Here is a 26,470-nt window from a genome sequence, read left to right on the forward strand (position 1 = left end):
AGATTCAATCTTAAGCATGTACAATTTTTTTGTTTCAATCAGAAAAAAAATTGCGTGATATTTGCCGAGACCCCCCCCTCTCTCCAACGTAAGATTAGATGAGATTTGACTCGACCCCCTCCCCCCCTTAAAAATCTCACGTAATTTATGGACGCCCCCTTACATGGGTTTCGTCGGGTAAAAAAAAGAATAATTTCTGAAATTTTCAAAAAAAAAAAAGTAAAACTCCTCCATTGTGACGTCATTTCCGGTGACCGCTCGAAAAAAAGGTGCGTCCGCGTTGTCAGCATAACTCCTGACAGGATCATCCAAAATGAAAAAACAAAAATAAGTGCTTTAGTTAAGACCATAAACTTGTGCTTGAACGAAGGAAAGAAAAAAAAGTAAAAATTGGAATTTTGGCACACATTTTTCCAAAAAAATGAAAATTTCGGTCAAATTTGCTTGACATTTTGTTTTGTTTTTTTAAATAGTTGTAAAACAAAAATCCTTCGTTCAAGCACGTGTAAATTGTATCTCGAACACTTGTGTAAAATTTCATCAATATCGGTTGAGCAGTTTTCGAGAACATTTGACAACCGACTTTAAAAGCACGGTTCCGAGAAAAATGCGTTTAAAGTTTTGAGTAACAATAAAAGAGGCTTGAAGCGCACACCTTCCAAAGGCTGTATCTCAGAAACTATTATTCGGATCGACTTGAAAATTTAGGATAATATTCTTGAGATGTTTTAGAAATTAATAAGCTCAAAAAATCGATTTTTTGAACCCACGAAACCCATGTAGCCCCTTAATAGATTCGCCCTGATAGTTGACCTCGTTGATTTAGTTCCCATGTCGTTGAAATTTTCGATTTTTTTTTCTTTCGCCGTGTAGATTAGGATGCCAGCATAAAATGAAATGACGAAAAACTTTGTGTTATTCCAAGAATGGTGAAATACGAGCAAGGTGAATTTATTAAGGGGTTATATACAGTTGTAAGGCCGAAAAAAAGGTAAATTTTCCAGGTAAAAGGTAAAATTTGTACACATATTACGTTATCTTTTAACTGTATTTTAAGACTTAGTACTAGTAAAAATATTTATTTGGCAAAGAGCTACAGCTGATCTCCGGGAGCTCCTCTCAAAAAAGACGTTTTGCGGTGACCACTATATCTCTGAACTGGATCTTCTGAAACTAAAAAACCAAACAGATTTCATGAAAGTAATGTTAACTCAATTAATTAAAAGAAGGAACAAGCAAAATTATTTTTTTGACAAAATGGCGGTTTCTCAAAAAAAAAGTTGTTTTTTACCAAAATTTCGGCCTTAAATTGTTTATAAAAAAATATTTATCGGTGAGAAAAAAACTTCGATTAATTACTAAAAAATATGTTTAAGAAGCCCATGTTAAAATTTGAGACTAATTGGTTTAGCAGTTTTCGAGTAATGTTGGTCATCGACTTTGAAAACACCATTTTAGGAAAAGCGTGTTTAAAGTTGAAAAGTACTTTTTTTTTGAATTTTTGGATTCTCCATCGTCGATTTTATATGTGGTCAAAATTTTGTCAAATTCTAGTTCCATAAAGTGGGTCAAAACGTCAGTCAAAAAATAATAAATATTTACAGACATAACGAGATTTGAGTGAGAGCTACTTGCGACAAAAAGTTTGAAATTCATTTTCTCAAAACATTAAAAAATTTATAGGCTATTTTAATACTAAGGGGACGATATGACAAATCTTTTTTTTTCAAATTTGCGTATGACTTCGCCAATATTCCCCGGAACGCTACTACATTTTCTCTGTGTATTCTTAAATATATGCACATGAAGAAAATAAAATATACATCGATTTTTTGAAAATTCTAACTGTATAAAACCCCTTAAAGGTGGTATCGGTTAAACAGCTGATTTGCTTGTTTTCATTTGCCGAATGTGAGCATAACATGAAATGGCGAAAAACCCGTTCCATTCGCACTATCGTCGTATGCTTCCAGCGCCAACTTCATGTCGGCCAAGGTGGATTTATTATAGGTGACAGCATTCACTCAGCTGAATTTTTCACCGTAGGTATGGCTTACGTCAAAATGATATGCTTTGTTTGTATGTATTGGTATGTTTACATTCGTATGTTTATATTTGCTGCTGATTTTGACGTGATGCTTGGACCACACGCAACAACAAATACATGTAGGGTTTTACTTAAATGTGGTTGCTGTCACCTGTAACAGATTCGCCTTGATGTCGGCTGTGTAACATAGTTCGTGCTTTTCTTTTTCTTTTCTACTTTCTTCTGTCGTGATATGTACAAAACGTTGTTGTTGGTCTAGCGTCAACACCTTTAATTAATGCGCCTTGAATACAAGCTTGCGTCTTCCGAGTTGCTTCGCCGTCATGTCCCCATAATCAAAGATGATAGAATACAAGGTAGCGCCTTTCTAATTCGCTGTGTTGTCAGGCTCCAGGAATAAACCAACAAAAAGAAGGGAAATTACTTGTTTGTGAAGCGGAAGAGTAGGTGAAAGCATTAAAAACTCTCAAACACAAGAAATTATACACACACCCACACACACAATTTTGCTATAGCGTCACCCGTTTAAAAATGCACAAGAATTGCATTTAGAGGTTTTCTATTCATTTGTGCTTTCAGAATTTAACACGTGACACTTCTTTTGCTTTAGTTTGTTTAGTTTAAATCTTCAAATCCCAATATTAACAAACCATTCACTGAATAATTTATCTTTCTTTTGGTTCTTTCATTTATTTGTTTTGTATTATTATTGTTCATGATCGCGAAAATAAAGTGACGGTTTTCGGAACACCTTTAGTTTCTGCACACAATGATATTATTCATTTAACTACCATTTTATTACAAGTAAATCCGTGTTTTCCTACTTTTTGTTGTTGTCGTACCATAAAACAATTTTATAGTGTTCAGGAATACTACTGGAGCACCAGCCCTTAACTGCATATAAATCTAATAGTTTCTGCCTCCATATGTATATATATGCAGTTATGGTAACTATATCTATTCCATTTTCAAAATTAACAGTTAAGCAGAAACAAAACCACAGCCATAAACAAAAAACATGAAGTGAAGATGGGAGATTTTAAGTTATCAGGTAAAGAAATGGTAATTATTGCAATCGTAAATCCATGCTCCTCCACATCATTGAGTTTCGTTGATGGAACCATGAATTTATTTCTATGTATATGTTTTACTACATTTCAGTTGGACTAGTTGCGATAATTTTCATGTTTATCGATTACTTATTTTGCTACCTGACTTCATTCGCTAAAAACAAAATAAAACCAGCTGACTGGCGACTTGCAACTTGTTTACGATTACCTCAGGCGATAGAATTTCACTAAATTAATAGATAATGGAACAGCAATTGGAAAAAGTGCTTAACGAATTGTGAGTACGGACGATTTATGATTAAAATAATTATTTGATTTGTGTATACATGTTTTTCACAGCGCTTCGCAGCCGGAAACAGTGGGTGTGTTGCTGGCGAATCGTCAAGGACTCTGTTTAGGAGGTAGGCATTCAATTTTAATAGACAAAGTTTTTATGGTGCCATGTATTCTTCTTTCTCGTTATCAGCAAAAGGAAGAATAAATCCCAACATGTCTGGAATTGGTATGGCTATCTCGGAGCAAGCGTGCAAGCTGGAACCAAATCTGAATCCGCCAACAATTTACTTGTATAGTGGGAACAAGTATGCTAAGAAATTAAAAAAAAAAAATGCCACAACATAGGTATATATAAAATAATTATTCCTATGATCTTTCCTTTATAGGCGTTGTGTCATAAAAAAAGATGGGGAACTGACCGGTGTTATTTATAAACAGAAACCTAATTGAGTACAATTTCCATAGCTTTGGTGATTTGCTCTTTTTATATATACAAATATACATAAATAAATAACATACATAGGAATAAGGCGTGTGTGTGCACGGGATTACAATCATATTTGAATGATTCATTCATAAGTTGAAACATACAAATGTCGCATTATTTATAAATATCTATATACAATAAACTTGCTTATAAAACGTCAGCTATCTGTGAATTACATATAATAACGTTTTTCAAATAACTTTATTTATTTTTATTGTTATTAAATGTGCAGGGTTCAGGCTAGTGTTGTGGCTACAGCTTTTTTTGCCAAACTAAGCATTTGTCTCCCAATTGCGTTAATATAACCATAGAGGTTCTGTATAACCATGCTTTTTTTTAAGTTAGCTTGCATTATAAGGTCTTTCACCAGAGAATATCACAATGTAATATAGAAACAAAGTATATATAAAATTAATTTAAAGTTTTTACGTGAGATTGATTTGAAATCTATGTATGCTCTTTTCAAAATAATTAAAAATATAATGGTTTGGGATGTATGTCCGCAACCGGTGCAGGAAACTTAGTGCTTACTGAAGGGACAATGGACAAAACCATGCATCTCGATATTCTTAAAAACGATTTGGTCCAAAGTTCCGAGAAACTTGGCATAATCGAACAGTTTTGATTTTATCAAGATAATGAGCCTAAATTTGAAGCAGCAATGGTATAACCCTGACTCATATGGAACTGTCTTCTTTTGATGATACCTTCGTTCTTCTGATTTGAAAGAGATTAAAAATTTGTGGGCTCTATTAAACAAGGAAATTCGAAACTACTAAATTTCGGCTAAAGAGGAGTTGAAAAGGGAGTTACTGGATGAAAGGCGGGAAATCGCTCCAACAACCAGACAAAAGTTGGTCTATTCAATGCCCACCAGGATCCAGGCTCTTCTTATAGAAAAAGTCTATCACAAAAATTTCAAAATAATTAATCCTAATACTGAATATTTAAGAATAATTTAAACTGCATCAATGAGTTGAAATAAGCAAAATTTTTAGTTTTAATATTTTCGTTAAAACTTATGATGTTTGTCAAATACTCGTAGTTTATATTTATATATTTAAATTTGCCATATTTCTTTTATTTTAGCAAATATTGCAATTTTAATTTCACATCGCGGATTGTATCAAACAAGTCGTGGCTCACTGTACATAAATAATAGGTTGCTCCTTGGTTATCTTCGACAGTTTGCACTCCTTCTCTGTCTCAAAGAAAAAAAAATTTTGCTATAGACAATTAAGGTAATAGGCTGCGCCTGTCTGGTCGCCTGGAACCAGTGATTCGCAATGCACAAAGCTACAGACTTAGGACTGCGACGGTATGTCTACTGATGCCGCCACTTCAACACCTACACGACGAGGCCGATATGCTCCCTGTGAAGGAGCACAACAAACTGTTCAGCAAACAGTTTCTGGTAGGGCGTTATCGCAGGTCCCACCCATGCAGACACCTGCTTGAGCTTGAGCCGCCTCCCAGGCACGTCAGGAGGTACCGCCTCAATTACGTCGACGAGAACCAGGACAGACAGACAATTATTATTTTCGCATCCCAAAAAATTGATGCAAACACCTTCTTAATCGATATCTGGGTACGAACTCGTGCCGGAGCCGAAGAACCAGTTTCACACCACCCTTTTGCCTCTTGTTATGGTTTAGGATCATGGTGATAGACCCAAGTCTCATCCATAGTGATGAATCGTGACAAAGTCCACTTTATCCTTTCGAAAACGCCATAAATGTTGCCGAGAAAGTCGCATTCGAATGTGCTTTTGTATTCCATTACTAGCGATCCATTGTGCACACTGCTTTCTGAAACTCAATAATTCAGTCATAATATTGCTTACACTGTCTAATGAGATGCCTAGACATTCTACTAAATCGCTTTTAGTCACTCGACGATTTTCTTCTTCTTCTTCTTTATCTTTTATTATAGGCTTTGCCTGTTTTTCTTTATACAACAATTAGGATACATATACCATGTACATTGATACACAATTTCATTTTAATATTTAGTGATATTACTCATAAATTGTTGTACATTCCTGTACAATATAATGCATAAATGTAATATCATTGTTGTGATTGATTTTCTGCTGAGGTAGATATCTAACTTTCTGCTCATCGTTTTGGTGGTCTTCCTGGGCGTCTTCTTCCTTCTGGCATCCCATCTCTAGCTATTTTTATCAAAAGATTTCTAGGGGCTCGTGTCACATGTTCGTTCCAAGCTCGTCTTCTGGCTCTTATGAATTTTACAATGTCGGTCACCCGTGTTCTCATCTCCTCGTTTCTTATATGGTCTAGTCTAATTTTTCCCGCTATGGTCCTAAGGGAATTCATTTCAGTAGTCAGCAGCAATTACATATTTCGTTTTCATACTACACGAGCTTCTGCTCTATGAGTCAATATCGGCCGTACAATTGTTTTGTAGATTCGTGTTTTATTTTCTATGTTCATATAACTACGTGTTTTTCCACACGATTTCTCGCAGGCACCCTGATATTTATGTATTGTATGTATTTAAATTGCATTACTTGTTCTATCATATGGCAGTCCATCTCCAACTTGCATCTTTTAGGTTCTTTTGATATTACTAAAGATTTAGTTTTTTCATTTGAAACTTCCGTATTGCTTTTTTTTGCAAGTTATAACAAAGCGATGCAAAAGCTTTTGAAGATTATCTTCGCAATCAGATACCAAAACAGTGTCGGCGGCGTCACATATTATTGATATGTTTTCATTGTTGGCCAATTGCCTTACCTCTGAGATAATTTTATCCATTATACATAAGATTGAAAAGTTGTGGTCTTAAGGCATCACCTTGCCTTATTTCTGGTGACTTGTAGGATTTGTCGAGGCGCCTTTTTTCTTCTAATATTTGCAGTACATCCTCAAGTTTGACGCGATCAAACGCTTTTTTAAGATCAACAAAACACATAAAAGCAGGATTATCGAATTCGATTGACTTTTCCGTAATTTGTTGTAAAATAAATATAATTACAATCCGTTGTGGTTCTGTTTTGACGAAAGAATACGATATTTTTTGTACGATTTTTGGTATTGTTGCTGTTTCGGCCTTCCTTGACGTGGAAATATCCTGATTTTATCCGAGTTTTACGGGTTAGAAGAACAACATTTTTTTTTTTAATATTTTTGATTTGTAATTTATTTGAATGAAAAAAAAAAAAATTTAAACAAACAATGAAAATAAAAACCTCAAAAATGCTAAAAGTGCCTCTTAGCTGATCTACCTTATTACATATAGGCATGTATACATTTTTATCATGGGCTATATGACTAAATCGATTCCCCTAATAATTCTGAATATTTTGATGTATATGTATGTATATCGTTGTGTGAATAAAGTTATGATACCCGAATTCCCTAAAACGCATTAGTATTTAAGTGCCATAAATAATATATTACCAGATCGGGCACATTAGGATTTTTTCTTTTTGAAGGAGGAAATTGGAGATGTATTCGTTTGACTCCAGTGAAACTATAAATATGCCGGCACCGTTCAAAGACTTCCTGACTTTCTCGTCTAATAAATGTTTCTGAGGGTGGAAAATTCCTTATCAAATGCATATTGCATCAAGAGGAGAACTTTGAGGAAGACAAAATCGTTTTGACTGTAAAATAAATAAATAAAGAAAATTTAATTGAAACAATTCAAATTATGGAGTAAGTAGGTAAGAAATCATCAGCGAGTATTGACTATTTTACATTTTAAATGAAATATTTGCTATTCAAGATAAATGTGATAATAATTCCAAATTTCAATTTGTTCATGGGATACGAGGGCTGCCTTTTACATTTTGCGTCCAATAATAAAAAAAAGCATCAACAGTGAAATAAAGAAAATAAAAAAACCCGTAAAATAAGAATGAAAATGGCTTTATTGTTTTTAATACATTTCTGCATACGCTTGAACCAATTTTTAAAGCACTTTTGCCACTCAGAAGTGGATATCTCCAAAACGAGCTGTTTAAAGGCTTCAACAGCTCCTTTAAACATGGAACTCGCATTTATTTTTGATGTTCGGGAGCAAAATTAATTATTAGATGCCAAATCAGGGCTATGAGGCGGATGACCCATTATTTCGATCTTTTGAGCGCTCAAAAACTCTCTTGTGAGAGCTCGCATTGCCTTGGTGAAGGGAGGCTGATGCGTATGCGCCGGTTGGCTTTCTTAATTCTCTGAAAACTTCTTGCAAACAAATAGCTATATGCTACACAGAATTGCTTCTTTAAATTTCTCTAGTGTTACAGTTATGACATGACCAGATTTTCTGAAAAAAGAACCGACGACCATTTGCTTTGAGCTGCTTCTTCCGCACACAACTTGTGTTATATTTACTTGTGTTAAGCTCGGCTAGGAACACTCATACTGCCGATTGCTGTCTTGTTTCCGGCTCATTTGCATAGATCAAAGATTCGTCAGCTATTCGATGTCATAGACGTGTTTCGAACCAACGCAGCTAAATTTCTTCAACATTTCGTTACATTAATCGTGAGATGATGCGGTATCCAAAGAGAACAAGTCTTCTTGACAACCAAATATTTATGCAACATTTTCAGGAAATTCATCTTGCAAAGATCGACGGCCACGTTAAAATTTGTTGTACCAGCGTTTCACAATGGTTAAGTACTGTGTTTCAAAGCCAAAAGTCGACGTACTCTAAGTTGATCAATGCACTCCTGCCTAGATAGTCCCGGTCGAAAATCGTAATAAATCATCGCACGAAAATTTTCAGGAATCAATTCCAACTTTTAGGTGAGATGAAGTTTTTAATTCACTGACAAAAAAACGCTCGTAACTGAAGTTTATACTAAAAAATACCAAAATTTTCGATAAAAATATCGATTTGCAGTTCATCACGCATGTTCATTAAGAGTTCGAATGCAATTGCAAATCCCAATGTCAAGCCATTCTACATAACATACATATGTATTTGACATATATATGTACATATCCACAATTATGTACATATGTATATTCAAAGGGGTCAGGGGAGCGGTGCGTAAATGACAAGTAGCGGAGAAGGAAAACAGTCAAAGCAAGAATTTTTAAATTTCGAGGTGAACCAATTTTTTCTCACTCGTGTTAAATGAAGAAGTTTCAAAGTCGCAGGCCTAACGTGTCTCGCATGCGATATGAATGCGAAAAAGCAACAAACAGTTATAGCGGTTATGTGGTCTTTTCACATATGTACATACATACCCGTAAATATGTAGGTAGGTGTAGTCAAAGCAGTACGTCAAAGATGATAAGAGAAAATGAGAAATATTGAAATTCTGTAAGAAAATGTAGATGATACAAAACCCTTTTTAAAGACGGGGGAAAAAGTCCAACAGGCTTAAAACTTAATAAAAAAAGAAATTGGGGATAAAAAGCAAAAAAGTAATTATGCAGCGTGATGCGAATGTAAGGATTTTTTTAAGATCCAGCCTGCTAAAAAATATATAATATAATACGAGTAGCACCTCAACATTTTGACCAGTTTTGTTGATTATTATTATTTTTAATATTCATAAGTTTTTTGTAAAAATAAAGCTCTTAGGCTAACAAAAACTACATATATATGTAAATAACTCTAAATTTCAAACTTTATGCAGAAATTATCAAAAATAATAAAAAGAAATGGGCACGTAATTTTATACCTCAGTAAACTGAAAGTTTGAAGTTGCTTGGAAATTCCGTCGACTTTTTATAATTTTTTCCCTAAAGGTATTGCAAATTTTCAGCATATAACAAATATATGAAATTCACGTTGTTTTCATAGTTCTTGCCACTTACGGAGGGTGTCAACGAGAATCTGGCTATTACTGATAGTGTTTAATATAATCCAAGATCTCAAGAAATTTACACCAGCCACTGGTTAGGTCTCAATCTTTCATAAAAATCTCGAAGTATTTCAAATAAAATTAAATTAATACATAAATATCTCGAATTATTACAAATAAAATCGAATTAGCTCAACAATTTAATGTAAACTACAAACCTTTTTAGAGCAGCTGCTCGAATCGGGCCAAACAAACTTTATTTCATGTCAGCGTCTATGTTAATACAAGGTAAAGTCCAAAATAAACAAGAGTGGCGCCATAAAAATCTTTTGGATGGCGCCATCTTTTTAATGAGTTAGTGCGTTGGAAGTTACATCCTTAGCTGACTTCCAGTGAAAGTTTGTGTCTAAAGTGTCAGTACAATAATGAGTTTCGAACAAAGAGCTAATATCAAATTTGTTTTAAAATCGGTAAAACGTTTACGTTTAAAACTCCATCGAAATTGTTCGTAAATTTATCAAAAATGAACCGAAATCATCCTTGAAATTCATTGAATCGGAGTTGAATATCTTCAAAACATCGATTTATCGCACTTTTAACTGATCATTTGGGCTTACGAAAGATCTGAGCACGTTTCATTCCGCATAAGTTAACTGAGGACCAAAAATTGCTCAGAATTCAACATTCGAAAGCCCTCATTAAAGAGGCGAGAAAAGACGAGAACTTTCTGTGCAACATTGTAACAGCAGTTCATGCCAACGGGCCAAACCGTCAATGCAATTTTCTATCTTGGCGTTTTGAAGCGTTTGTTGCAACGCATTCATCGAATTCGCCCTGAATACAGCGAAGGAGGAAGCGGACGCTTATTGCATGATAATGCACCATTTCATCGATCCACTCTTGTGACTGCGTTTTCGACTAGAAATCGCATTTTAACCATCAATCACTCACCGTATTCGCCTGAATCCCATAGAAAACTATTTAATCTGGCCAAGGCCACGAGAAGGTCAGAGGACTGGCAAGCCTATAAGGCTGAATTGAAAAACTACAAAAAAGCAGTTAGAACTGCGCAGTGTGAATCATGGCAAAATTATTGCACAGAAATTGAAGAGACTTCAGAAGCGGCCAGATTAAGAAAAATTCTCTCAAAGACGCCATGCAACTTAGGCTACCTACAAGGTCAAGGGAATACATGGACCACGTCAAGTGAGGAATCGTTAGGTCTTCTCCTAGACACACACTTTCCAGGAAACACGCCGGTGGAACAAAACCATTCCGCCAATAATGAAAGGCAATCCGACCTAGGAAATCTCTTAGTTACACACTCAAAAATCGAATGGGCTATTAATACTTTTGGTCCTTATAAATCGCCAGGAATGGACGGTATCTACCCCGCTGAACTGCAGCAATCACGGGGCATTGTACTACCGTTTATTAAAATTGTCATTAGAAGATGTCTTAACATGGGCTACATTCCGCTAGGATGGAGGGAGGAAAAAATCTCCTTCATACCCAAGGCAGGTAGGTCCTCAGTACATACCGGGTGTCGAGCCTTTAAATAGGCTCTCTTCGGCGCAACATGCCTATACTAAAGGGAAGTCCACAGAAACCGCCTTACACTCACTCGTCGGGTTGGTAGAAAAAAGCTTATCAGACAAAGAGTTTGCATTGGTTGCTTTCGTAGACATAGAAGGCGCCTTCAACAATATAAATGCAAACGCTATAGTAGATTCATTAGAAGATTTTGGAGTTGAACCACATGTCGTAGCCCTGATAGAAGATATACTCATCAAAAGAAAGGTAACGGCTAAATTAGGAAGCACTACTCTAAGCAGACAGGTCTGCAGAGGCACACCGCAAGGTGGAGTCCTCTCCCCTCTTCTTTGGATTTTGGCAGTAAACTCCCTGTTACTGACCCTGGAAAGAGGGGGTTGCCACGTCACAGCTTACGCAGATGACGTGGCAATCGCCGTTAAAGACAAATATCCTAATACCCTTATGGATATTCTGCGCTCTAACATGGCCACGCTTAGAAGCTGGACTGAGAGCAGGGGACTCGATATAAACCCCTCAAAAACTCAAATAATTCTCTTTACAAAGAAACATAGGCTCCCTATAATCTCCCCGCTAAATTTTAAGGGTGTGGAGATTCCTTTGAAAGAGAATGTCAAGTACCTAGGACTCATATTAGACAGGAAACTCACGTGGAAATCTAATATTGAGGAAAGAGTAAAGAAGGCCAATGTTGCATTATACACTTGCAAAAAAGCGGTCGGTATCAAATGGGGACTAACACCCCATATCACGCACTGGCTCTATACTTCGGTAGTTAGGCCAATCTTAATGTACGGAATACTTGTATGGTGGCCATCTGCTCAAAAGGCGATTTACGCTAAAATCATGGGTAAGGTCCAAAGAACAGCTTTTTTATGGATCTCTGGCGCTTTAAGAACTACTCCAAACAAAGCGCTGGAAGTGCCCCAAATCTGGTAGGAAAACACGTGGCCGCCGCCTCGGCGCTCGGCTTTACTAAGATCGAAGGTTGCACAGGAATGCCGGGCAGCTCTAAATGATATTAGTGACGTATTCAAGGTCAGCCTTATTTGGGTTCCGGGACACAGAGATATTGAGGGAAACTGTAAAGCAGATGAGCTAGCCAGAAAGGGTACCGCTCTCCAACTGCTGAGTGATAAAAGTACCATTGGAATACCCATGGCCACGAGTAAACTAATAATAAAAAACCACTTTAACCAAGAGGCCAATAGGTCATGGAGAAATGAAGATACGTGTCTAACAGTTAGGCTACTATGGCCGCAAATAAACAAGAAAAGAACAAGCTTTTAGATCGCGCAAAACAGTGTATCGAGGCCAGAGGGGACTATTTTGAATAAATAAACTCGAAGCTATCAAAACAAAGCTTTTGTCGTTTCTATTTTAGCTTAGTCTTGCTTATTTTGGACTTAACTTTGTACAACAACAATTGTCGCATCTTGGTATCTCTTCCGAGAACTCGTACGTGATGACTAAGAAACCAATGATTCTAGAAAGAGGGACGTAATCCATTTCTGGTGAAGAGTGGGTGTTAAGGAGTTGGTACCCACGCTTTCTGGGGTTTAAATTTTAAGTCTTGCCCCCGCATAATCTTGAGATCCTCTTGATTGGTATATGCCAATAAACTAATACATTACCCAAATCCGATATTATTAGCCGTCTCGACGATTTCAACTCGAAGCAGCTCTATATGCCATTACCAATCACCTTTTCACACGCGCACTCCAGCCAACGCATCTATAATTCTATCTAACACTTTGCCTGGCCTATTGTCAGGTGAACAGGATCACAACACTTAGTAAAATAATGATCCGCATAACAACAAGCCTATTGGTAGTTTCGTGGAAGCTATTTGATCCCGTTGTATTTTGTGTAAGATATCATATCTCAAAAGATCGTCGAAAATGTTGGAGCCTGCCATATGAACCAGGTTCATCAACAGCGAAAAAAAATATTCATGCTTCAAAGGTTATGTTATGCATATGGTGGGATCAGAAGGGTGCCATCTATTATGAACTCCTTAAGCCATCTGAAACCATCACAGGCGATCGTTACCGACTGCAGTTATGCGTTTGAATCGAGCTCTCAAAGAAAAGCTGCCGGAATGGGATGGTAGACATGACAAACGGATTTTGCTGCATGACAACGCCAGGCCACACGTTGCTAAACCGGTCCAAAAATATTTATAGGGTTATCTTGCCCACCCGCCGTATCCTCCAGACATTGCAACTTCGGATTACCATCTGTTCCGATCAATGCAGTCAGCCCTTATTGGAGAGCGGTTCGCTTCTTACGAGAGCATCGGAAACTGGCTCAATGAATATATCAAGTCAAAAGAATTCGAATATTTCGTCAGAGGAATCCGTATGCTGCCTGAAAGATGGAGTAAAGTTGTAGCTTCTAATGGCACATACTTCACTTAATAAAGGGTGGTTAAGTTTTAAGGGCCGGTGTTGATTTTGAATAAAATACAATTTTTTTAGGAAATTATTATCGCTTCTCTTTATTATGATAATATTGGTATAGCTCAATTACGTATGAAATAAAATATAGGCCAAATGGCCGCCGCGCCCTCGGCGCCACACCTCCATCCGATGGTCCAAATTTTCGATGACGCTGAGGCATAATTGAGGTTATATGCCCATAATGTGCCAAATTATCTCATCCTTTAGCTCTTGAATTGTTGCTGGATTATCGACGTACAACTTTTCTTTCAAATAACTCCAAAGAAAGAAGTCTAACGGTGCCAAGTCACATGATCTTGGCGGCCAATTGACATCGCTGCGATGTGAGATTATTCGACCATCAAATTTTTCGCGCAAAAGAGCCATTGTTTCGTTAGCTGTGTAACAAATGGCACCGACCTGTTTTTGGAAAAAAATTCGGCTCAATGATGCCGCCGGCCCATAAACCGCACCAAACCGTCCCTCTTTGTGGGTGCATTGGTTTTTCGGCAATCACTCTTGGTGAAAATGTGCCTCATCACTGAAGATGATTTTCTTCACGAAGTGTGCGATATGCATTTTGATTTGAACGCCCGTTTTCATAATAAGCCTGAATAACTTTAACGCGTTGCTCATTTGTGTATCTTTCCATGGTTCAAATTGAGTTAGTCTGAAATTGAAAAATGTCAAATGAAATGCAGAAAAAAAACTTGACGTTTCGGTGTGGTTCACATTCAACATCGGCCCTTTATAAATAAATATTTAATTAATATTTAATTAATATTTATTCCCATACCCAATAAAAACGCAAAAAAAAAAAATTCGGGATAATGATGATGAAGAGAAGTCACCTAGTTTTGGATATCTGAGCCGCATTCTTGTGTACATGAGTTGTATTTGTAAAAAAATGTCAAGTATATAGTTTTATTGTCCACTGAATTCTGGTATAATAAAGTGCAAATTTAAAGTGACTTGCGTTGATGTTTCCCGTTTGTTTGCTGACTTTTTTTTTGTGTGCAGAATACCAACCAACTGTGTACCCAAAAATTTTACAAAAATTCTGAAATTTTGAAATTTTTTCTCAATTTCCACAAAACTTCAAACTTAGAATTATATTATCTTTGTAGCACAATGAAATACATATATTTTCATAAAAAAAATTAATAAATTAAAATCAATCACTGAAGCTGCAAAACCCTGTGCACATTAAAAGGGAAATGATTTCTATTTGACAACAAATATGGGAAAAAATTATTAAACTGCCAAAATTTGTGATACGTTTCTGTTATATAGTTATTTAACGCACTGCATATGTAAAGTACAGAGTGGCGCATAATCAAACACCCTATCGGAAGATTTATAATCTTTGCAAATTTCGTCGCACGCTACTCATATTTGACGTTTGTGAATTAGCAAGCAATGAATGCGTAAAGATCAAAATACATTTTTCCATAACTCAAAATCTTTTTTTGTTTAGTAAAAAGTAATTCAAAAATTAAATTCATGACTCATTTCGAGCCCTTTTTGTACAAGCGAGTTCAAATGTTCTTCTGCAGATCGGCATTGCAAAAGAAATCAACTTTAATTTCAACCTCATCACTCTGCTTACCCTCCCGTCGTGGGTATCCATTATTTACAATTTTCTAAAATAATCATAAAAAACGAAAATCCCTTCACGCAAAGGCTTATTCTAAATGTCGTAGATGAACCAAATATTAACAAAAATTGCATGCCGTGCTGATAACCTCCTATTTGAACTCAGTTAAAAATGAGAAATACCTGGCTGAACTGACGTGCAGATGCAAAATAGGTGCACCAGCTTAAGAACAAGAGCACGTAAGCATTTGCATATGCATTTATGTATGCTTGTTTGTGTAGTGCGTTTGACAAATTGGGTCACGCCTTAACGCCTGGTTTGATTTGAGTTCGCGCCTTTACCTTTGTTTATAAACTATGAGGGTCGTATGCTCGTATGTGTATGTACAAATACAAATACATTCATCTGTGGCTAGGCGAAAGGTTTGTTGTATTTACCACATAAACATGCACATACCCGTATATATGGAGGTACACACACATACATACATAGAGGCACATAACAAAATGCGTTCTGTGTATAAATGCGTTGTTTGTCGGTTTGTCTCGCGTGGTAAAAATACAATAGATGCGTATGCGTATACGTACCAATATGTGCCACATCGTTAACGAGTTTATTGCAATTTTTCAGCGTTCATGACAACAAGTGCACGCGCAGGTACGCATAGTTCGCAAGTTACGTTGTACTTTTTCATTTTGCAGGTGGCAATGTGACATTTTCCATTATGCGTGCACGTGTGCGCAAATTTTCACTGATAGCAGACAGCAGTGGAAGGAAGGTGAAATAGCAGTGCATCGACACTTTTTATTAGAATTTCAGGTAATATCGTGGGTTCTTCTGTTCTCGTGTCAACGTCTGACGTAAGCGCGAGTCTTGATGATGACTGCTGTTAGTCGAAGGATTAATAAAGGGGAGAATAAGTTTATATTCTGGGTTTAAATTCTATACTTCTAATATATGAGCTTGGCTTCAAATTGAATCATCAATTAGTCCTTAGTACAAATGCCATTAATAGCAGTCGTGAACATGAGACTGAGAAGAGGCCCAATGCAGTGGCTTCTATTTTAAAAAGGAGCCACTCGTAGATACAAGAGAGGTACCGAAAGCATGTCATCGTCCATAATATAAGACATTTGGTGAAGCATTGGACTTAAGTTTAGGCTTAAAGAACCACATTCGTCAGATGTATGATCAGCAGGGTAACCCAAAATATGTTTCATAATATTTTTTGTCACGCCTGCTACCAATAAGCTGATAAAATGTTTACATGTTTACAAAAAAAAAAAATTCTGCCATGTTTCTCAGAGCATGTTTTGCAATAATTGTATATTTTAGTATACTAGGTTGTTCAATAAGTGTTTCATTTCATTTAATTTATTGCCCAAAATCAATTTTCAATAAGTTTTAAAGCTCGATAAGAGAAGGTGTTGCTACCAGCCTTAATTTTTTTGTTGTTGTCTTGGTACACTCATCATGTGAACATATGTGAAGTTTCATTTCAATCTGTCAATAAATTCTTTGTTTTCTAGCCATTTAGTATCGACATGTCACAGTATTTTCTACAATGGCAAAAACAAATTTCCTGTAGTGATTGAATTTATATTTTTGGATATATGTGGATCACTTGCAAACTGGTAAAATAATAAACTCTGGACATTATTGTAACTTTTTAGACCAGGATGAAGGATTTGTGAAAAGAGAGCCAATTTGCAAACGAAAAAAAAAATATATATTTTTCAGCAGGAGAATGCACCGAGGCACAAGAACATTTTTGGCAATGGCTAAAATCCATGAATTAAAGTTCGAATTGTCGAGGCATACACCACAATCACCATATTTGGCCTCTAGCGATTTCCATCTGTTTCCAGCCCTAAAAAATGCATGCGTTTTTCATCAAATGAAGAGGTCATAACAGTTGTGAAAGTGTGTTTTTTAGCCCTTCCAGATTGTCAGTTCAGAATGGAAATCATAAATTGGAATCTCGTTGGAACAAGTGTATTGATGTTCAGGAAGACTATATTGAACAAATTAAGTGTTTATCAAACCATAAAATGTGTTTTTCTTATCGAACCGCAAGACTTGTTGAACAACCTAGTATTTTGAGTATTTGAGTATTTTCTATATGTACATACATTTTTGAGTATAAATAAGTATTTCGTTGTTATATAAATACTTTTTCGTTGCTCAACTGCAAGTCCGCAGTGCGCATAAAGCTTATTTTCTGCGAGAAAAGGAATATATGTTTTGACAGCTAAAAAAAAATATCAAAAATCAACGCGAAATTTGAGCCATTTCAAACTTACACTTTGTTATACCAAAATTAAAGGGCCAATATGTATTCAAAATTCTGCTAATTTCTGTTAAATTCTTGTTAATTTCCATAAAGTTTGGACCTGTGATTTTTATAGATTTTATAGAAGAACTTCGCTCTATTATAAAAATAAATAATAAATGACTTTATTTAATGCGGAGTGAGCGGAGTACTGACGGACAGTGCATTATTCTAAATTTCAGTGTCAGTTAAAGGAATTGATACAGAAGTTACATCTTGCAAATAGAAAGCAATATTATTTCGAGCTCGATTGCCTTTTGGCAAAAAAATCTTGTTCGACGGCCAGTTTCTGCCACTTTCTGCCAATTTATTTACTCACATTTTTGCTCTAATTTGGAACTCGACTTTGACTTGGATTTTAGTAGAGGACAAGTACTTATTCCTAGCTTAATTTTGGGTCATTGTGCCTATACGTTACTGATGTCCTCAATGGTATTAGGAAGCTTAAGCTCACATCTAAAACTGACTAGGATGACCTCTCGGCTATCTTACTGAAGAACTGTTAGTGTCTTGCTGATCCTCTCTTACAATTATATTTAATAAATCATTGTGCTCTACTATCTTTGTTGATGACTGGAAATCCATATCCGTTATTCCTATATTTAACCATCCGTTGAACAGCTTTTTTATAACCTTCGGTTGGGCACCCTGATCTGGCCTTTTTTCGTCTTTTCGTCTTATTCGAAGATCCCTTTTGAAAAGATTATAACTATAAATCGATAGAAAATTAAATTTTAGCAAGCTGCCTAAAAGCTCAAGTGGCTAGGTATAATGAAAATATCTGAAATTCACGTCCAAAGTTGAAAAAGCTAATCTGGCCAGACCGGGATGTCGATGAGTGGAAATAACAACAATGTTCACAACTACAGGCCAATTTCGAAGCTCTCGTCTGTCTCAAAACTTTTTGAGATAACTGTGAATGAAAATTATATTTTGCTTTCAAAGGCCCAATTTCCACCAACCAGAGGATGGTTCCATGTGTAGAAGTCCACGCAAGTGGGGAAAGTTACTGATCGCCATTCACTTGGGAGTGGCCAGGACGATTCTTCTACATATGGTTCAAGCAGCTCACAACGGCCGGGATTAGCCCACGTATCCTCTGGGTAGCTTCCGAACACCCGTTCGGGAGTGAGCTAAAGTGAGAAGGCGAAACATTCCAGGATAGCTGGTTGTGCGTTGGGTTTGGGACCCGCCACTTAAAAATCGCCCCCAATGAAAACTTTAAAAAAGCCTCGGATGAGACCTCCCTATACTGATGACGACCCCTGCAAACGAACTAAGGACTATGATTTGAGGGCATGCACCTGGAATGTCCGGTCCCTTAATGGGGAGGGTGCCTCTGCCCGGCTGGTTGATGTCCTCGTGAGAGCAAAGGCTGACATCACTGCCATCCAAGAGATGCGATGGACGGGGCAAGGAAAGAAAACCATAGGACCTTGCGACGTCTACTACAGCTGCCATGTAAAGGAGCGCAAATTCGGTGTCGGATTTGTTGTGGGAGAGAGACTTCGTCGCCAAGTACTGTCGTTCACTCCGGTGGACGAGCGTCTCGCAACAATCCGCATCAAAGCCCGTTTTTTTAACATATCGCTAATTTGCGCCCACGCCCCGACGGAAGAGAAGGACGATGCGACCAAAGATTCTTTCTATGAGCGCCTGGAACGTTCCTATGAGCGCTGCCCCCGCCACGACATAAAAATCGTGCTTGGCGACTTCAACGCCAGGGTGGGCAAGGAGGGAATTTTTGGTCCCACAGTCGGAAAATTCAGCCTACACAACGAAACATCCGGTAACGGACAGAGGCTGATCGACTTCGCCGGGGCCCGAAACATGGTAGTCTGCAGCACCAGATTCCAGCATAAAAAGATACACCAAGCTACCTGGCTGTCCCCTGATCGAAAAACGCGAAACCAGATCGATCATGTTGTGATAGATGGAAGACACGCTTCTAGTGTATTAGATGTACGTACGATCCGAGGACCCAACATTGACTCGGATCACTACCTTGTTGCAGCCAAACTGCGCACGCGCCTCTGTGCAGCAAAAAACGTGCATCTACCTACGCAAAGAATGTTCGACCTCGAAAAGCTGCAATCACAACAGACAGCCAGAAGATTCGCCACTCGACTCTCACTCCTGCTCTCAGAGAGTACTGCCCAACAAACCGGCATGCGCGAGCAATGGAGCAACATTTCTCGTTCTCTACGTACCGCCGCCGAAGAAGAAATCGGATTCCGGCGAGCCCGAAAAAACAATTGGTACGACGAGGAATGTCATGCTGCCGCAGAAAGAAAGGATGCCGCCTATAGAGCCACGCTGCGATCGGGCGCAACGCGAGCCATGTGGGATCGCTACAGAGAGCTGAAAAAGGAAGAGAGACGTATTATCCGACAGAAGAAACGAGAGGCCGAAATACGTGAGTGCGAAGAGCTTGAGATGCTGGCCAACAGGAACAACGCCCGAAAATTCTACCAGAAAGTTCGGCGGCTTACAGAAGGTTTTAAGACCGGGGCGTTTTCCTGAAAGAACAAAGACGGCGAACTGGTGACCGACGTACAGAGCAATCTTAAATTATGGAGGGAACACTTCTCGAACCTATTAAACAGTGACAGCTGCGCATGTCACCGAGAAAGTGAAGATCCCGATACCCCAATCGTTGACGACGGAATTGTCGTTCCGCTACCCGATCATGACGAGGTGAGAATAGCGATAACGCGGCTAAAGAACAACAAAGCCGCGGGCGCCGACGGACTGCCGGCTGAGCTATTCAAACATGGCGGCGAGGAGCTGGTAAGGTGCATGCATCAGCTCCTATGCAAAATATGGTCGGATGAAAGCATGCCTGCCGATTGGAATTTAAGTGTGCTCTGCCCAATCCATAAGAAGGGCGATCCTGCAATTTGTGCCAATTACCGCGGGATTAGTCTTCTAAATATCGCCTATAAGGTTCTAGCGAGCGTATTGTGTGAAAGGCTGAAGCCCACCGTCAACCAACTGATTGGACCTTATCAGTGTGGCTTCAGACCTGGAAAGTCTACCATCGACCAAATATTCTCAATACGCCAAATCTTGGAAAAGACCCATGAAAGGAGAATCGACACACACCATCTTTTCGTCGACTTCAAAGCTGCATTCGACAGTACGGAAAGGAGTTACCTGTATGCCGCGATGTCTGAATTTGGTATCCCCGCAAAACTAATACGGCTATGTAAGATGACGTTGCTCAACACCAACAGCGCCGTCAGAATTGGAAAGGACCTCTCCGAGCCGTTTGATACCAAACGAGGTTTCAGACAGGGTGACTCCCTGTCGTGTGACTTCTTTAACCTGATGTTGGAGAGCATCGTGCGAGCCGCAGAACTTAATCGCTCAGGCACAATTTTTTATAAGAGCGTACAATTGCTGGCGTATGCCGATGATATTGACATCATCGGCCTTAACAACCGCGCTGTTAGTTCTGCCTTCTCCAAACTGGATAAAGAGGCAAAGCGAATGGGTCTGGTGGTGAACGAGGACAAAACGAAGTACCTCCTGTCTTCAAACAAACAGTCGGCGCACTCGCGTATCGGCACCCACGTCACTGTTGACAGTTATAATTTTGAGGTTGTAAAAGACTTCGTCTATTTAGGAACCAGCATTAACACCGATAACAATGTCAGCCTTGAAATCCAACGTAGAATCTCTCTTGCCAACAAGTGCTACTTTGGACTAAGTAGGCAATTGAGTAGTAAAGTCCTCTCTCGACGAACAAAACTAACACTCTACAAGACTCTCATCATGCCCGTCCTAACGTATGGCGCAGAAGCTTGGACGATGACAACATCCGATGAAGCGACGCTTGGAGTGTTCGAGAGAAAGATTCTGCGTAAGATTTTTGGACCTTTGCACGTTGGCAACAGCGAATATCGCAGACGATGGAACGATGAGCTGTATGAGCTTTACGACGACATAGACATAGCGCAGCGAATAAAGATCCAGCGGCTACGTTGGCTGGGTCATGTCGTCCGAATGGATACAAACGCTCCGGCTTTGAAAGTATTCGATGCGGTACCAGCTGGTGGTAGCAGAGGAAGAGGGCGGCCTCCTCTGCGTTGGAAAGATCAGGTGGAGAAGGACTTGGCTTCACTTGGTGTGTCCAACTGGCGCCGGTTAGCACGAGAAAGAAACGACTGGCGCGCTTTGTTAAACTCGGCCAAAATCGCGTAAGCGGTTATAGCGCCAATTAAGAAGAAGAAGAATGCATTTCTGCGGCGGCCGCCGTAGCCGAATGGGTTCGTGCGTGATTACCAATCGGAATTCACAGAGAGGTCGTTGGTTCGAATCTCGGTGATACACCAAAATTAAGAAAACGTTTTTTTCTAATAGCGGCCACCCCTCGGCAGGCAATGGCAAACCTCCGAGTGTATTTCTGCCATGAAAAAGCTCATCATAAAAATATCTGCCGTTCGGAGTCGGCTTGAAACTGTATTTTTATTTTTTTTTTATTTTTATTTATTTTTTTTTAATGCATTTCTGCTTACCAGAACAGATCTCTAGTTCGTACAATTTACACGGACTTCTCTAAAGTATTGTATCAAAAGTAGCAATTCGGTCCTTTCAAACCTGGCGTCAACTTTTTTTTGTAGATGGAGTCATATTATGGTTTCAGGAATGTAACTAACCATAATCAGTCAGATTATGGAAGTAGCTCTGGGATTACTCAACAATTGGTTCACAGATTGTGCCTTAAATGTAAACCCGAGCAAAATTGCACTGATGCTATTCACTAAGAGAACCAAGATACCAAACTTGAATCTCCCAAAATTAAACCGTTTTAGTCTTATGCTAACCCAACAAGCAAAATACTTGAATGTCATCTTAGATCCCAAACTCAGCTGGAAGTCCAACGTAGAGTACAGGGTTAATAAAGCGAATATAGCACTTTACGCGTGTAAGAGAATGTTGGGTAAAAAATGGGGTCTTCAACCAAAATTATATAATTAGTCCTACACAGCCATTGTAAGGCCAATACTAACATATGCGGCACTAGTCTGGTGGCTCGCTATGGAAAAGAAATACAACCAACCCAAGCTAAATAAGATAAAGATCACCATGTATCTTAACCACAGGAACGCTTAGCACCAGTCCTCCTGAAGCGTTTAACATGCTAACACATCTGTTATCACTAGACTTATACATAAAAACAATCGGCACATGCAGCGCGGTGAGACTCAGAGATATAGGAAGCTGGACAAAAATATTGTACGGTCCCAGCAAGATCCCTCTAAAGGGACCTCAAAAATAAATCAGACTTCATAATGCCCAACCTTAACTTCAAGAAAGACTTTACGGTACGTTTTCCACAGAGAGCCGAATGGGGAAAGGAAAAGTGATTGGTATATTCGACATTGAAATCTGCACTGATGGTTCTAAGACGAAGTGTGGTGTTGGGGCTGGCCTCTGTTCGGATCCGCTCAACTTACCCTAATCAATCCGACTTCCTGACTATGCCAGCGTGTTCCAGACAAAACTATTATCAATTATGAAAGCTTGCAAATCACTGAAACACTACAAAGAAATTGGAACTAGACCTGCTTGGTCGTTGGCTTCAAATTACTCTGATCTGGGTCAATCATCTGCAAAAGCTGTGAAGCGGAAGGGGTGAACGAAAGTCTCTTTTGCTATTTATGCGAATGTCCAGGTCTAGGTAGAGCAAGACTTCGCTCTTTCGCCAAGCCCTTCGTACCGCAAATTAATGAAATCTCTGACATTGAGATAAAAAGTTTGCTGTTCTACTTTTATACTGTTATACCTAGATCTTACGAAATGGTTCTGAAAAAGCGACATTATATGCATTTATTGCATACTCTCGTGTCCCACTGGCGAGTATTCTAGGTCCTCTCTTATTTATTCTCTTTTTTAATGATATTGATTTTAATTTGCTGAACATTTGTTTTATACTGATGATCTGGAAATTTAGGTGTTATTGTTCACTCTAAACTGAATTTCACTAGCCTCGTTAACCTCGTTTGACGACAGCCATAATCGATGCATTCATACGCCGAAATTGTTCTGCATTTACTAACCCACACACTCTCAAAACATTGTATTTTGTTAGATCGAGATTAGAGTATGCGGCTGTTATTTGGAGATCGTACCAAGTAGGCCTCTCTTGACCATCGTACCGCTTTCGATAATTATTGATTGATTTAAAGACACTCGATAGCAGAAGATCTATTCTATCGTCCTCATTTATTATTCGTATCCTTTCTGGAACTATTGATAGTTCTTTCTTTCTGAGTAAAATTCAATTTAATGTTCCTAATAAGAAACTTCGACAGCATGACACCTTGAAAATTGGCTTCTCGAGAACCAATTATGGGGTGAATGCTCCGATTTCTAGGGCATATGCGGAGTTAAATTTGTTTTTTAATTCTTCTGGTGCTGATTTTGAATGACCGTATGGCATCTTAGTAGGAAGGGTAGCAGGATTGGATTTTTTAGTGACAGTCAAGCAGCACTGAAAGTTCTTGCTAACCCACGCAGCGCTTCGAAGTTAGTCGGTGAATGTAAGACAAAACTGAACAGTGTTGCAAAACCACCAAAGTTAGTTTTATTTGGGTGCCTGGACATTGTGCTATTACAAGGAACGAGCAAGGTGATAAACTGGCTTATGAAGGCTCTGCAACCTTTGGCCTGAACCCTTCCTAAGTGTCGATTCTGCATCGATTCAACTATGAATTGACGACTTCATGAGGTCTACCCATTGAGGAAGTTGGTTTTGGCTTCAACTCGTGCAGAGTAGCCAAGTGCTTTGTGAAAGAACAAAACAGGAAAATAGCGACCTTTCTCCTAAAACTCAGCAGAAAGGACCTGAGAGTACTGGTGGGTGTAGTTACAGGGCACAGCGCCTGTGGTCAGCACATGGCTGCCATCGGGCTGGTCGACAGCCCGATATGCCTGTCCTGTCTTGAGAATGACGACACTGCAGAGCCTTTTTTCTGTAGCTGTCCAGCGTTCTCCAGAATCAGACTTAGGATATTGGGTTGCGATATACTGAGTATGGATAAAGTTCATACTCTTCCTTTTCCGGTTTTCTTAAGATTCATCAATGAATCCAAGAGATTTGAGGAAGAGTGACCTCAAACTAATTTTTCCGTCTTACCACCCACATTTTATCTTTCATATCTCTATTCTTTCTACTGATATCTATCCGGGTGTAGTACAATGGTCTCCTGATTGAGTGCTTGGACTTGGCCAACCCCCCACAAGTCTAATCTAATCTAATCTAATGGCATCTTAGTCAACCATTTTAAATCGTTTCTTTCTTAGTAATTATTAAACTATTGTACATTAGCTTAACAAATTCTGCAAGAATGTTCCAGTCAAGGACAAATAAATAAATAAACCAAAAACAAAAATAAGCAAAAAAATATCTCGATAGTTTTTTACAATAAATGTAGTTTTTGTAAGTTTAGTGATATTTTTTTTTTTGACGTAACACACACGTCACGAGTACTATTCCCCTCCACATCCAACATAACTCTTCTTTGTTGTCAATTCCGACATTACAATACAAGCTTCAGTTTATTGTCACCCAGTAATCAAATACTTTGAAAGTGGCATTGTTTCATTGAGGCTCAACATGTGGAAATCCAATATGTTAAATATTTCCCTGTAAATTCTTTTGACGCCCATACATCTTACAATACCAGATGTTTTTGTATAGTTCAAAATTGTTCAGTGGAAAATATTCAGCCCCTGGCAACATAATTTTTTGATTTTCAATTTTTCATGATTTCATTGCCTTTTCAGTGAATAGTCAACCAGAATGAGTTCAGAATTTTCAGCACGAAAAAGTTTTGTTTTTCCATACACCACTTGATATTTTTAATAGTCAGCGTCCCGCTGCACAGTGGTATTTCGGCGGGAAAAATATAGCTTTTGAATATTCAATTTTTATATTGAAATTGTTGCAATTGATTGCAATACTTGTCACTACAGAAGTTAGAAGAATTTTATTCAACCAAAACTAATTGAGAGTTTTGTCCACTCGAGCAATGTGCTTTCCTTGGTTTTTGTTTTGTTGTAGTTAGCATGGAAATATAGGATAGTACTTACTGGCCAACATTTTTTTTTTTCTTTTTTTTTATTATTTTACATTGCGACTAGTTACAAAGAAAAATTTTATTAACTAACGAGAAATTTGTTTAGAATTTAGAAAATAAAGACAAAATAGAGACAAAATTAGTGTAATAGACCAAATATTGTAGAAAATATAAGCCAACAAAAATGAGATTTTATAAATGCAGACTTTGACACTTTTTTGATGGATAAAAACAGTGTTTGGCCTTCCTCCATCTCCTAGTTATGAAAATGAAAGACGGGAAGACTTGCTATCGATTCCTTTAAAAAAATGTTGCACATATTTGCCACTCCTAACGTAAGCTTGCCGATTGGAATTTAAGTGCGCTCTACCCAATCCATAAAAAGGGTGATTCTGCAATCTGTGCCAATTACCGCGTGACTAGTCTCCTAACTGATTGGCTCTTATCAGTGTGGCTTTAGACCTGGAAAATGCACAAGAGACTAGATATTCACAAAATGTCAAACCTTGGAAAAGACCCATGGAAGGAGAATCGACATACTCCATCTGTTTGTCGATTTTAAAGCTGCATTCGAGAGCGCGAAGGGAGTTACTTACGAGTATATGTCGCATTGCCTGAATTTCGTATCCCTGCAAATCTAAATGGCTATGCAAAATGACGTTGCTTAGTACCAGCAGCGGCGTCAGAATTTCGAAAGACCTCTCCGAGCCGTTTGATACCAAACGAGGTTTCAGACAGAAAACCTGTAACCTCATGATGAAAAGATGATGCGAGCCGCACAACTTAATCACTTAGGC

At 38.2% G+C, this 26,470-nt stretch overlaps 1 protein-coding gene across 1 annotated transcript; it reads left to right on the top strand.

Annotated features, from left to right (window-relative positions):
• Positions 1–3,269: 3,269 nt before the first annotated feature.
• On the top strand, positions 3,270–4,079 carry LOC128856487 (uncharacterized). Its single transcript, XM_054091790.1, has 4 exons — positions 3,270–3,394; positions 3,457–3,518; positions 3,584–3,698; positions 3,780–4,079. Exons 1-4 carry the CDS (start codon positions 3,360–3,362, stop codon positions 3,841–3,843), a joined length of 276 nt encoding a protein of 91 aa, XP_053947765.1. The 5' UTR covers positions 3,270–3,359; the 3' UTR covers positions 3,844–4,079.
• The last annotated feature ends 22,391 nt before the right edge of the window (positions 4,080–26,470 follow it).

The sequence above is a fragment of the Anastrepha ludens genome, chromosome 3, assembly GCF_028408465.1.
Source record: "Anastrepha ludens isolate Willacy chromosome 3, idAnaLude1.1, whole genome shotgun sequence".
Lineage (NCBI taxonomy): Eukaryota > Metazoa > Arthropoda > Insecta > Diptera > Tephritidae > Anastrepha > Anastrepha ludens.

Bases quoted from the DNA above. Each gene is read 5' to 3' on its own strand.
- LOC128856487 (XM_054091790.1), top strand. From the start codon at position 3,360: ATGGAACAGCAATTGGAAAAAGTGCTTAACGAATT. The intron at 3,395-3,456 runs GTGAGTACGGAC...TGTTTTTCACAG, and splicing joins GAAAAAGTGCTTAACGAATT to CGCTTCGCAGCCGGAAACAG. The intron at 3,519-3,583 runs GTAGGCATTCAA...TCTCGTTATCAG, and splicing joins TCAAGGACTCTGTTTAGGAG to CAAAAGGAAGAATAAATCCC.